The sequence below is a fragment of the Danio aesculapii genome, chromosome 23 (assembly GCF_903798145.1).
Source record: "Danio aesculapii chromosome 23, fDanAes4.1, whole genome shotgun sequence".
Lineage (NCBI taxonomy): Eukaryota > Metazoa > Chordata > Actinopteri > Cypriniformes > Danionidae > Danio > Danio aesculapii.
In genome coordinates this window covers 36562799-36574918 of record NC_079457.1, presented here as the reverse complement: position 1 = coordinate 36574918, position 12120 = coordinate 36562799, and the positions used below count along the sequence as shown (strand labels likewise).

Here is a 12120-nt window from a genome sequence, read left to right as displayed (position 1 = left end):
CAGTTTTTTTAATTTATTTTTTGTATTCTTTGTGAATTTGATGCACAGGTCAGACTCACACTCAAAAATGCAGGTTTAATTTAAGATTTGGTTAAATTGATAGTTTCTGCATTCTTAGATGTAGTTGTTTTTATATACTTTGACTTGTCCATAGTCACTGTTGGAAAATAATGGGGCCTTACTTGGTGGCTTTCGCAGAGAGGGATAGTTTGGTTTAAAGACACTTTTTTGTTTTATTACAGGGCACATTTTAATTCTGAGTAAAATACATCCCTACACATGTGTGAGGCACACTCATAATAATGTTTTAGGGCTGTCATGTGGTGAGTTGGGGGAGAGAAGCGAAGGTTTGCTTTTGTTCTCAGGTGTTCAGTTGATCTCAGATACATTTTTAGCTTTAATCTTTTAGTTTTTATTTTACCATCAACTGCCTGCTCCTGCTTATTTAAAAAAAATATATATTTTGTCTTGTTTTTTTCCCCCTTATTTTTTGCCTTTTACAATAAGACAAAATCTGGGCAGGACGTAACATTTGGGGTGAGGGGATAGAGATGGGGTATTGGGGCAAATCAGGAAAGTTCTGTGGGAAATGCCATTTGAGGCTATTGGTACCAATGGCTGCTCCCCAGCATTTTTACAGCTCAAATGCATAACAACATTTGATGTATTTTCACAATGAACATGCCACTCATTTGCAATTGATAATGAAAAAAAAAATGCTTACTCAGCCTAAACTTCCAAAAAAACTGGGTAAAAGTCTTTTAGTTCAGCCTGCTAGTGTAACAAATGAACTCATCATTTTTTTAACCACTGTACTTGAAGAACTTACAGTAAGTGTGTGTGGAAGGTAATTTGAGATGTAATTTTGAATATTCAAAATCTTTTAACAGTCCTGTGGGTTACTGGAGGTCATTTGCTCTCTGGTGTAATTAGGATGAATACAGTGTGAGTCTGGCAATCCAACTGACTGTCCCAAATAAATGTTTCAGGGAGCATGGATTGCATGCAGAACTAATCCCTTATTATAGTTTGTTAGAATCTTTGGATATCATGCTTGACTTCACTGGATAAAATGAAAAATATTTGAGTGTATACCATTTGAATTTTTAAACAAAAGACATTTTTTTATTATAAGTAGTATTATTTTAAATGATTCTTGAACAAAACTATTGTTCTTATTTCTTAAATATTAGCTTTCCATGCAGCATGTATTGTAGCTAGTGTGCAAAGGTGTGTAATGTTTTAAAAATCAAAGAGCATAATAGAGCTATTGTCTCTTAAAGAAATGTAATTGATTGAATGTAATTGATCCTAAAGAGAAAGGAACAAGATTTCACTTACATCAAATGGACAGCAATCAAATTACAACCATTCAGTCAATTCCCAATGGACAAATTCAATCCCCACGCCACATTTTTTTCTTGTTACAAAAACAGCTAGGCATTACAATAGGGAATAAAAGTCTATTGCAATTTTTGTTTCATGCCGACTTTAATAAATCAAAAATCTACTGTGAATTCAGTGATGTTGTAACAATGTCTTAATACATTGTATTTTGCTTTCTGTTCTTTGCAGAATTAAACTTTCCAAGATCTGAATGACTTCAGTTTAAACGTAAAGAAACCCCAAAGAGTTCTCCTCACCCAGAGGCTGCCAACGCATCATCCAGCAAGAAATTAATAATCAGATTTTCTAGTGGAGGAGTTTTGTTTTCTTATCCTTCATAAATTCTGTCCCAGCGCCCCTGTTGGGGCCATGCCCCACCTGTTGAACAATGACACTTCCTTCAGCTCCAAGCAAGAGCTTCTGGTCCTACATAACAGTCCATTGGGACCCAGTCCAGACACTCCCAGTCCTGTGGAGTCCCAGGACTCTGGTTCAGGCAGCCCGTCTGGAGATGCCCACACTCCACTCCACAATACAGGCAAACTAGGGCTGGAGCTCACAGATCCCCCAATTGGGTTGAAGTTTGTCCCAACAGACTCTGAGAATCTGTGTGGATGGGGAGCACTGACCCCGCGGTGTATCCAAACATTCAACACCCCACGATGGGTTCTGTTCTTCCTCTGTGTGGCCTCCTTCCTCCAGGGCATGATCATCAACGGCTTCATCAACACCGTCATCACCTCAATTGAGAGACGTTTTGACCTGCGCAGCTACCAGGTCGGTTAAATGACGTCTAAAAGCATTCAGATGAACCACTGTTTTTATGTATTTAATTTGTTGAGGTAAAAATAACAATGTTACATTGCACTAAAACACTAATTCCTTCAAATTCATGCAAACAAAATGGTACTAATATTTGTAAAAGTAAGAATAAATGCCTACCATTGAAGGTGCTAGAGTGCATTGATTCAGTTGTGTAAATTGCTTTTCTGATACATATATATATATATATATATATATAGAGAGAGAGAGAGAGAGAGAGAGAGAGAGAGAGAGAGAGAGAGAGAGAGAGAGAGAGAGAGAGATAATGAGGTCAAGAAGTCAAAGAAATTAGAATGGAGGTTTATAGAATGTATTAGTGGAGAACAATGACAAAATATCTTTTAACCAAATGTCGGAAGGGGGGGAGAACAGCATTTTTTTCGAAATAGAAATATTTTACATTAACTCTTTATCATAATCTTTGTTCAGTGTAATACATCCTTGCAGTATATACTTTAATGATGATGCAAGCACATAATGCTACATAATCAGAGAAGCACATAAACCATCCGGCATATTGCAATGGTGTAATATTAGTTTGAATGGGTGCATACTGTTAAAACTGAATGAAAATTTGGATAGTTTTGACTACACCTCAGGCCTAATCTCACACAGTATATTGTAGAACTGATCGTATTCAAACATTAACTCTTAACTTTCTAAACTACAGCTTGAAAGTGTACATCTCACCATTTTGATGATTTTTTTTCCATGTCTGTTGCAGGCAGGACTCATTGCAAGCTCCTACGACATTGCTGCTTGTTTGTGCCTGACATTTGTGAGCTACTTTGGCGGTACTGGTCATAAGCCTCGATGGCTGGGTTGGGGTGTGCTTGTCATGGCTCTGGGCTCTCTAGTCTTTGCCTTGCCCCATTTTACCACACCGGCCTATCAGGTGAGAGTACCAGAGCGCCTGGGACTGTGCTCAGAAAATCACACAGAGACGTGCGTTGGCGAGGAAGGTGGGCTCTCGGCGTACCGATATGTGTTTATGCTGGGCCAGTTTCTTCATGGCGTTGGGGCAACCCCACTATACACCCTTGGGGTCACATACCTAGATGAGAATGTCAAGTCAAACTACGCACCAGTATATATAGGTGAGTGTGACGACTCTAGGAAAATATCAAAACATAAACTGTGAAAAGGCTGATGAATTTAATAGTTTGCCTATTTTTATATTTAGGGTGCATACATTTAGGTTTAAACTTTTAGAACATGCTTTACCTACTTAGGAGTCTTTGGGCCCTATCATACACCTGGTGCAATAAGGCGAAAGATGTGTATGAGGCGATTTGCTGCTATTTTCAGACCAGCACAACATTCGTTTTCATGTTTTGTGCCACGTTGTTTAAATAGTAAATCCATTTGCTCCACAATGTGGACTCATGGGTGTTCCTATATAAAAAGGAGGTGTGTAAAGGCGCATTGTTGGCTCGTTGCTATTTTGAGGAACTGAAATAGGCCGCACCATTGACCAAGTAAAAGCTGGTCTAAAGTAAATAATACACTTTTATATTTTACTTTTCTTTATGTAAGAAAAAAATTAAAGAATTAAAATGTTACAAAATTATTATTTTCTACATAAATATAAAAACCACTGACTCCATGCCTTCATCTCAGGGGGCTTTTTCAGTTTATTCATGACAATTTGCATTTGTATAATGTTGTTATTATTATAAGTATTATTTATTATATGCATATTCATATTTGTTTTAATAAAAACAAGTTTAGATTTGTCCATCTGTTGGGTTTTGGAGACATAAGCATCACCATATGGGTCATAAGAATAGGACGTGTGTTTTTTGACCACACTCCATTATTATTGTTAATTTATTTGTTTGCTGGAAATTATAAATTAATTTAGAAATAGTTTTGAAACAAATCTTTGCACTTAACAAACGTAATTAAATATGTAGGCTAATTGATGTCTTCAGTGGAGTGCGTGCAACACCGTTTCACAAAAGTAAAGGAGCAAAGTAAAGTGTAAAAGTAAAGTAAAGAGAAATTAAAGATGCCGAATGGAGGAGGCTCGTTCTTTATTCTCGCTGCAGATGGTCTGTTTAACTGTTTTCTCGCTAGTGCAGTGTTCAGTTTTTCCACTTACAAAATCCACCATGTAAATAGCAAATGTGCCACAGCGCGACACAACTGACTCTTAAAGGGAATATGAGATGAGACTCTGATTGGTTTAATGCACTTTATACTTAAAACACACCCATAACTTATAAAGAGAATAAGCACAAACCTGTTAGACCATGCAATGGAGCGTATTTTTTCTGTTCTTAAAATAGCAAAAGTAGATTTAGACACACCCTTACTGCTTTGTACCATGCACTTTGCACCTAGATTGTTAAAATAGAGCCCTTCTAAAGATTTCTATAAAAAGGATTTCTTTTTTAAGTAAAAAAACACTGTCTTGTTATTTAAATAAAATTAAGTTTTTCCTTAAAACAAGCTAAATAATAAGCCAAATAAAACAATCTTATTTTAAATATTTTACTCACCTCATTGGCAGATTATTTAGCTTGTTTAAAGGACAAACTCACTTCATTTTGACTTTTTTTGTGAAATCTAACAATATTTATTACTTGTCTAGAAAATGATGCTTGATTTAACAATATATATATAACCTACAAAACCAAAAAAAAATTAGCTTTTACCACAAATCACTCTTTATGATTCCCAAAATATTTGCTTAGAGTAAACAGCATTTGCAATCCCTGAACTGAACTATAATGGGCAACGTAGCTAATATGAAAAGAAAAACCAAGCTTGACCAGAAAAATGATAAACTAACTGAGCTTTGTCATGGCATCTATATATCACTGCTCTCTGGTGATTTGAAGAGCTTTTATCATTATTTTGTATGTCGTAAAAACCATAAAAGCATCTGCTACAGTAAATTAATAAATGCAAATGCAGTCTGTCTTGTGCTTTAATGAATCCATGTCTTGTTTTGTTCATATTTCAGTCAATCTGTATCAGAGTTTTGTAAAGACTTGGCCGCGTTCGCATCAAGGCCTGGATGGCTACATTCACATTTATGTGAATGAACCACGATAACAGAGCAATATTGTCATTTTTTATACATCAGTTTTAAATATTATCAGTTTATGTTATACTTATAATTTAAAAACAAATATTAAATATTTGGCAAATCTCAGAACTTAATATAAATTGAATTGCATGCTCTGCATTATAAGTTGTGATGCCTAAATAATTTTGTAGCCTTTAAAATTGATCAAATCCATTCTACATTAAAAACGGGCGGTACAAATAATCAAATAAAACATATGAAGAAACAACAATCATAATATAATTATACAAGAGACACATTTATAATTGCACAGTAATACAGCTATAATTAATAATGATTATTGTAGCATTTGATGATTCATTTTGTATTAACAAAATGTAAATAGAAAGTTGTGGTTAAAAGGGTAATTTATTGGTGTGCCATGATTGAAAATGAGAGCATTAAAATTGAATCCACTTTACCAACTCAAATTCATATGATATAACAAATGACATTATATTAGGGCCCTAATGTTGGTTCATCTTTTCTTGACTGGACTTGATTTTTATCAAAGAATGTGTTTGTGACTTTGTAGCTGATCTTAAAAGTACTGAAGCACTTAGATCAATATAAAGAAAAACTACTTGAGTGCTTTCATAAAGCATATAAGACAGATTGCACAAGAATTGATATTTATCCTCACTGAACCCTTCCATTTTGTCCCATTCAGGCTTTGACACGCCTAGTCATTTTTCTTTTGTTGTTATCAGCGAGCGCCACTAGCTTCCACCTCAGACATCAATAAAACCTCCTTCCATTGTTTGTCTCTCCACCATCCAGTTTTCAAAGGCCATCGAGGACAATCATTGCCCTGCTTGCCCCCTCTCCAGACATAGGCACTGAGAAAAATCAAACTGCATTTTACTGCGTCTTTTGATAGAAAACTTTTCTGTGACTCAGAGATCTGACTTCTGTTTTCCCAGGGATCTTCTACACAGCTGCCATTGTAGGACCTGCAGCCGGATACCTGCTGGGTGGATTCTTTCTCAACATTTACACTGAGATTGGCCAAACGTAAGTCAATCTAATGAGTCTAAAAATATACACTGTAGCAAGCTAACACTAGCTTTTAAATGCACATTAACCTATAGTCACCTCTTTCCACACTCAGTATGCAATATTACATATGACAGGATTTTCATTTCTGAATGAACTACAAGGTCTTCGGAAGTGTCAAAAGTTTAGCTGCGTATACTTAAACATTGACATTATGGTCTGACTGATACTATCTGATCCTTGTCAGTAAATATCATACCATGTCATACAGTATGTGACCCTTGATCACAAAACCATCATACAGTGTCAATTTTTGTTACATTGAGATTTATACATCACCAAAAAAAGACAGCACTGGCTTATTGGGAAAACAAGCCCAGGGATAAATTTTTGAAAACAGAATATTGTACAAAAAAGGTATCCAGAGTACATATTTCATAGTTCTCAAAAATGTATCCATGGGCACATATCTCCAATAAGCCTTGGTTGAAAAAAGATTAATAAATAAGCTTTTTATAGATGCATGGTTTGTTAGATAGGACAAAATTTGAGGGTTCAGAAAATGTAAATACTGAGAAAATAACCTTTCATGCAACCTATTGTGCAAATTAAGATTTTAGGAATGCATATAACTAAATAAAACTCAAGTTTTTATATATTTAAAATAGGAAATTTTACAGCTTTAATATTCAAAATCTTTAATTTTTAACCGTACAATATACACTCTTTGTATATTGTATGTTTGTATATATCACTTTTTAGGTACACCTGTCCAAATCCTCATTAAAGCAAATTTCTAATCATCCAATCACATGGCAGCAACACAATGCATTTAGGCATGTAGACATGATGAACACAATTAGCTGCGGTTCAAACCGAGCATCAGAATGGGGAAGAAATGTGATTTAAGTATGATTTGAGTTTCAGAAACTGCTGATCTACTAGATTGATTTTCACACACAACCATCTCTAGGGTTTACAGAGAATGGTCCGAAAAAGAGAAAATATCCAGTGAGCGACAGTTCTGTGAGTGCAAATGCCTTATTGATGCAGAATGGTAGGGTCAGAATTTGGCATCAACAACAGGAAAGCATGGATCCATCCTGCCTTGTATCAACGGTTCAGGCTGGTGGTGGTTGTGGTGTAATGATGTGGGGGGATATTTTCTTGGCACACTTTGGGCCCATTGTTACTAATTGTGTCAATGCCACTGCCTATCTGAGTTTTGTTGCTGACCATGTCCATCCCTTAATGACCACTTTCACTTCCAGCGGATTACACGCCATGTCATAAAGCGTGAATCATCTCAGACTGGTTTCTTGAACATAAAAATGAGTTCACTGTATTCAAATGGCCTCCATAGTCCCCAGAACTCAATCCAATAGAGCACCTTTACCGATGTGGTGGAACGGGAGATTCACATCATGGATGTGCAGCCGACAAATCTGCAGCAACTGCATGATGCTATCATGTCAATATGGACTGAAATCTCTGTGGAATATTTCTAGCACCTTGTTGAATGTATGCCACAAAAGATTAAGGCAGTTCTGAAGGCAAAAGTAGGTCCAACCCAGTACTAGGTGTACCTAATAGAGTGGCCAGTAAGTGTACTTTGGCTATTGACAAAAATATAACCATTTGTGGTCAAGGATCACATGTATTTGATGAAGGTGTCCACTGATTTAACACTGTAGCCAAAACCAAATGGTTGACGATTAGAAATCAATAATCATGGATTTTTTTTAAGTTAAATTTAAGCATCATAATGTGCATTTTAAATAGATTAAAAACAACTTTTTAACTTTAAGCGATAATTTATAACACTCAAAAATATTAATCATTGGTAAAACTATTTTATTTTAACAAATTTCCACTCATTTGAAACACATTTTTTAAACATATTTTAGGTAAATGTAACCGAAGAGCAAAATTTATTTTGAATCAATGAAGTCAAATGATTTCCAGTTGAATTACCTTGTTAATTAAGCATGTCTGGAGCAGGGTTTACTCTTGTTGTGAATTAATCTTGTGATTTAATCTATTAAAATGATGAAAATTGAACTACTCTAACTAGACTGATCTCAGAAATTCCATTTGCACAGCTTTGGCTCACTGAGTGAAGTAGCAAACATTACTTCAGATTAACCTTAATAACTAGGAGGAATCTGAAAGTTTATAATTATGATCAGTGTTCATTTTCAAACATTTTTGTTTACATTTTGTACTGTACATCAGAAGAATAATCTGCTTAAAAACCTGCTGTTTTGTAAAAATGAAATGGAATGATGGAAAATATAGCTGTTACTCCTGTTAGGAGAACTTAATTACTTTCCTGATGAATCAGACAAACACCCATTGAAGCAACACAAATATGACAATTCGATTTACATGGCAAGTTCTGCACAGCTTCACCTTTCTCTCTTTTTCTTTTAGGACAGAACTAACACCTGAAAACCCGCTGTGGGTTGGAGCTTGGTGGATTGGTTTCCTGGCAGGAGGGGCGGCAGCTCTGCTTATCGCTCTGCCTATTCTGGGTTACCCACGGCAGCTGCCAGGTGCTACCCACAAGCCCAGATCAAAAGAAGTCAAGTGACCGCAGCGCAATATAGTATTAGCGTCAATAACCGTTTCACTTTCTTTCTATGGCAGGCTCTCAGCGCTATGTGGCCATGCGTGTCTCAGAGGCTCACCAGCTAAAGGATGGCAGTCAGGTCACAGCATCTGATCCTCAGTTTGGAAAAACTGTAAAAGACATGCCCAGGTAACAAATACATGACCTGAAAGAGGATGTGGGCTAAGATTGGCTTGCCCTGCTGGTTTTTCAATTACATTTTCTACTGTATATAAAGCATTTTGCAGTCTGTTAAAATGCACAGCACTGCCATGTTTATATTTAGATGCTTGGTTGAAGGGAAGGAGCTGAAACTGTAGTTTTCTAGTTTGCCAACTTCAGCGAATTCAGACGGGTGATGGGTCCCTTGACGATTTTTCTTTTTTTACATTCAGGATATTAGCACTTTTCACTCACACTTTCCTTTTAAACATCAAACTGCCGCGTACAAGTTATTGGGTTGTCGTTTTTCATTTAGCCACAAGTTTCCAAAAGATATCATTAAAGCCTCCTTTAGATGTTTTTCACTGCTCTGAACGGTTTTCAAAGCCAAATCTCTTTCAGTTTCACAGATAAAGACAATCGATGCATTTCACACCAGAGAATCTTTCAACCGTTATTAACTATAAATAGCACAGATCAATGCTGTCAGTTGAGGCTGTTGTATATGATCTATTAAAGGTCAAACAATTTAAAGGGATACTCCTAGATTTAAAAAGTAGAGTTTACCACTTTTGAATCCATTCAGTTGATCCATCTCCAGATCTGGGGGAGCACTTTTAGCTTAGATTAGCACAGATCACTGAATCGGATTAGACCATTAGGATTTCACTCATAAATGACCAAAGAATTTTTATAATATTCCTATTAAATGCTTGATTCTTCTATAGTTACACCATGCATGTACAAAGACTGACAAAAAAATGAAACATTGCTGGCTAGGAACTATACTCTTATTTCAGCGTAATAGTGAAGGAACTTTGCTGCTGTACCATGGCTGCAGCAGGTGCAATGATATTATGAACCAGAACCAGAATATCCTATATTGACATACATACAGTATATAATGTATGTATAAACTCATTTGCATAAACTCATCTTTTTAAGTGGAGTGTGCCTTTAATTGATTTAATAAAAATTGGCCAAAACATGCCAATTGAACTAAATATGCACAATGTGACACTTTAAACTATAAAATGCTTTCTAGAACAATTTAATATGCAGCTTTAAAAAAGGATAGGTTGCTGTAGGCCCATCTAAAATATTTATTACTTGACCAACTTTCCATTTGTAAAAAATAACAAAATAAGCATAATAAAAAAAGAGTATTTATTGAGAAAAATAATACTTGAGATTCGTAAGATTATTGGTGTATTGAATCACTTAATGGCCACTAGCGTACTTACTGTAATTACAATGTAATACTGAATAACACTGCTATCATAAAATAACAAACACTATCATTATCTGCAAGCATTGTTTTGAATAAACAATAGGCCACATTTAAAGTTAATTTTAAAAGTTTGTCCTTGGACAAGAATGGATGTTGTTGAGTAGTTTTAAGACAATTTTGGTAAAAGGTTTGATCCACTTCAAATGTCTACTGGATACACTTACAGTTTAAGTGCATTTCTTTTTCCCAAGTTTTTGTAAACCAGCAAAATTGTTCTTAAAGGGCCATAAACACCCCCTCTTTTGGTTCAAGTCTACCTACCTTTATTTTCAAAGGCCGGCAGAGCAGGGGAAAAAGAGGCAGGTGAACAACTGTCAGTTGGTGCACAAAATCAGACACAAACCATGAGACCCAAGATTTTATATTTTACAAAGTTAAAATGCAAAGAAATAAACAGTAATTTCATGTCCTGCTCATCGTGTTATTCATAATTTTTTATACACAACCACAATTTGTTATATTATTATAAAGATAATCGTGTTGATATAAACACAATAAACGAGGAGGACTTCTCTCCTCCTGAATCTCCGAGTCACAGTGGATACACAGTGGACAGCAATCCAGACACAGTGGATAGCTGTGCAGCAGGTCTCTTGCCCTAAAAGTTATCTATTTCAACTAATTAGCACTGCCGGTAATCTGGATGAATTTAAACATAGGCGAACAAAGCAGCACGTATAGGCGAAGTGTCTGAATGGTAACAAACTCAACTGATAAAAGACAAAGTCCACCATTTTTCAATTCTCGGACAGCTCTCCTGACAAAAATACAGAGTCTTCTCATAGGATAAGAAAACTCCACTATGAATAATAATGAGAAATCGACCCATCATCACTCCACTCGCAGATTCGCGATACGTCACCGAATTTGATCCTGCCCCAAAAATTATTTTAAACCTGGAAGATAAAATTAGCTGACAAAAGTTCAAATTAATACAGTTTTCCCCACAGTGAAAGCTGACAGGTGCTAATGTTGTCTTAACTGATTCTCCACACACATAAAACTGTTAAAATAAAAAAAAGTACTCCAGGGTGTCTTGAACCTTTTCATGCATTGGGTTTTGATGGTTATGTACATAAAGGGTGTTTCTATAGCACATCAAAATACCACAATAATTGTAGTAACTGAATAAGAAATAATTTCCCCCTTTTCTCTCTATAGGTCAATGCTGCTTCTATTAAAGAACCCTACCTTCATCTTTCTGTGTCTTGCTGGTGCTACAGAGGCCACTCTCATAGCTGGGATGTCCACGTTTGGCCCCAAATTTCTAGAATCTCAGTTTAGTCTGAGTGCTTCGGAGGCAGCAACCTGGTTTGGTAAAAATATCAAATAATTTCAATGACACGTTCTTGCTCAAAATACAGCTTTTTCACACCTGAAACAGTCAACACTGGGTCATTTTTAACCCCAGTTAAACAAAATGCTGAGATATCTAACTTTGTATTTCACACTGCTCAAACCTTGGAATTCATTCACTGACATTTCATACAGTATAATCCCAAACCCTTGATTATCATGGTTATCATAAAGGCTCTTGGATTTGGCTTTCTCCTATTACATATTGTGTTTATATATTACACTTTCTGTTAGGGCTGGCCGATAATGCGATAACGATAATTATCACAATGCATATTTCTTTGATAAAATGATAATGTCCGTCTGATAAGTGTTTGTTAATGTTTATATACGCGTAACGCTGCACAGGCATTTTGAAGCCTGCACTTCCGGATGCCGCATGTACAAGTTTACAGCCATACAGTGTTAGCTGCACTTGGA

The 12120-nt window shown here is 35.9% G+C and overlaps 1 protein-coding gene across 1 annotated transcript in view; it reads left to right on the top strand.

Annotated features, from left to right (window-relative positions):
- Window positions 1–12120, top strand: part of slco4a1 (solute carrier organic anion transporter family, member 4A1) — a 48927-nt gene that overhangs the window by 24619 nt on the left and 12188 nt on the right. The window contains exons 3-8 of the mRNA XM_056450016.1: window positions 1576–2163; window positions 2933–3305; window positions 6208–6298; window positions 8714–8835; window positions 8930–9041; window positions 11506–11660. Coding sequence (XP_056305991.1) covers window positions 1756–2163; window positions 2933–3305; window positions 6208–6298; window positions 8714–8835; window positions 8930–9041; window positions 11506–11660 — 1261 coding nt within the window. The 5' untranslated portion in view covers window positions 1576–1755. The remainder of the gene's footprint in view (window positions 1–1575; window positions 2164–2932; window positions 3306–6207; window positions 6299–8713; window positions 8836–8929; window positions 9042–11505; window positions 11661–12120) is intronic.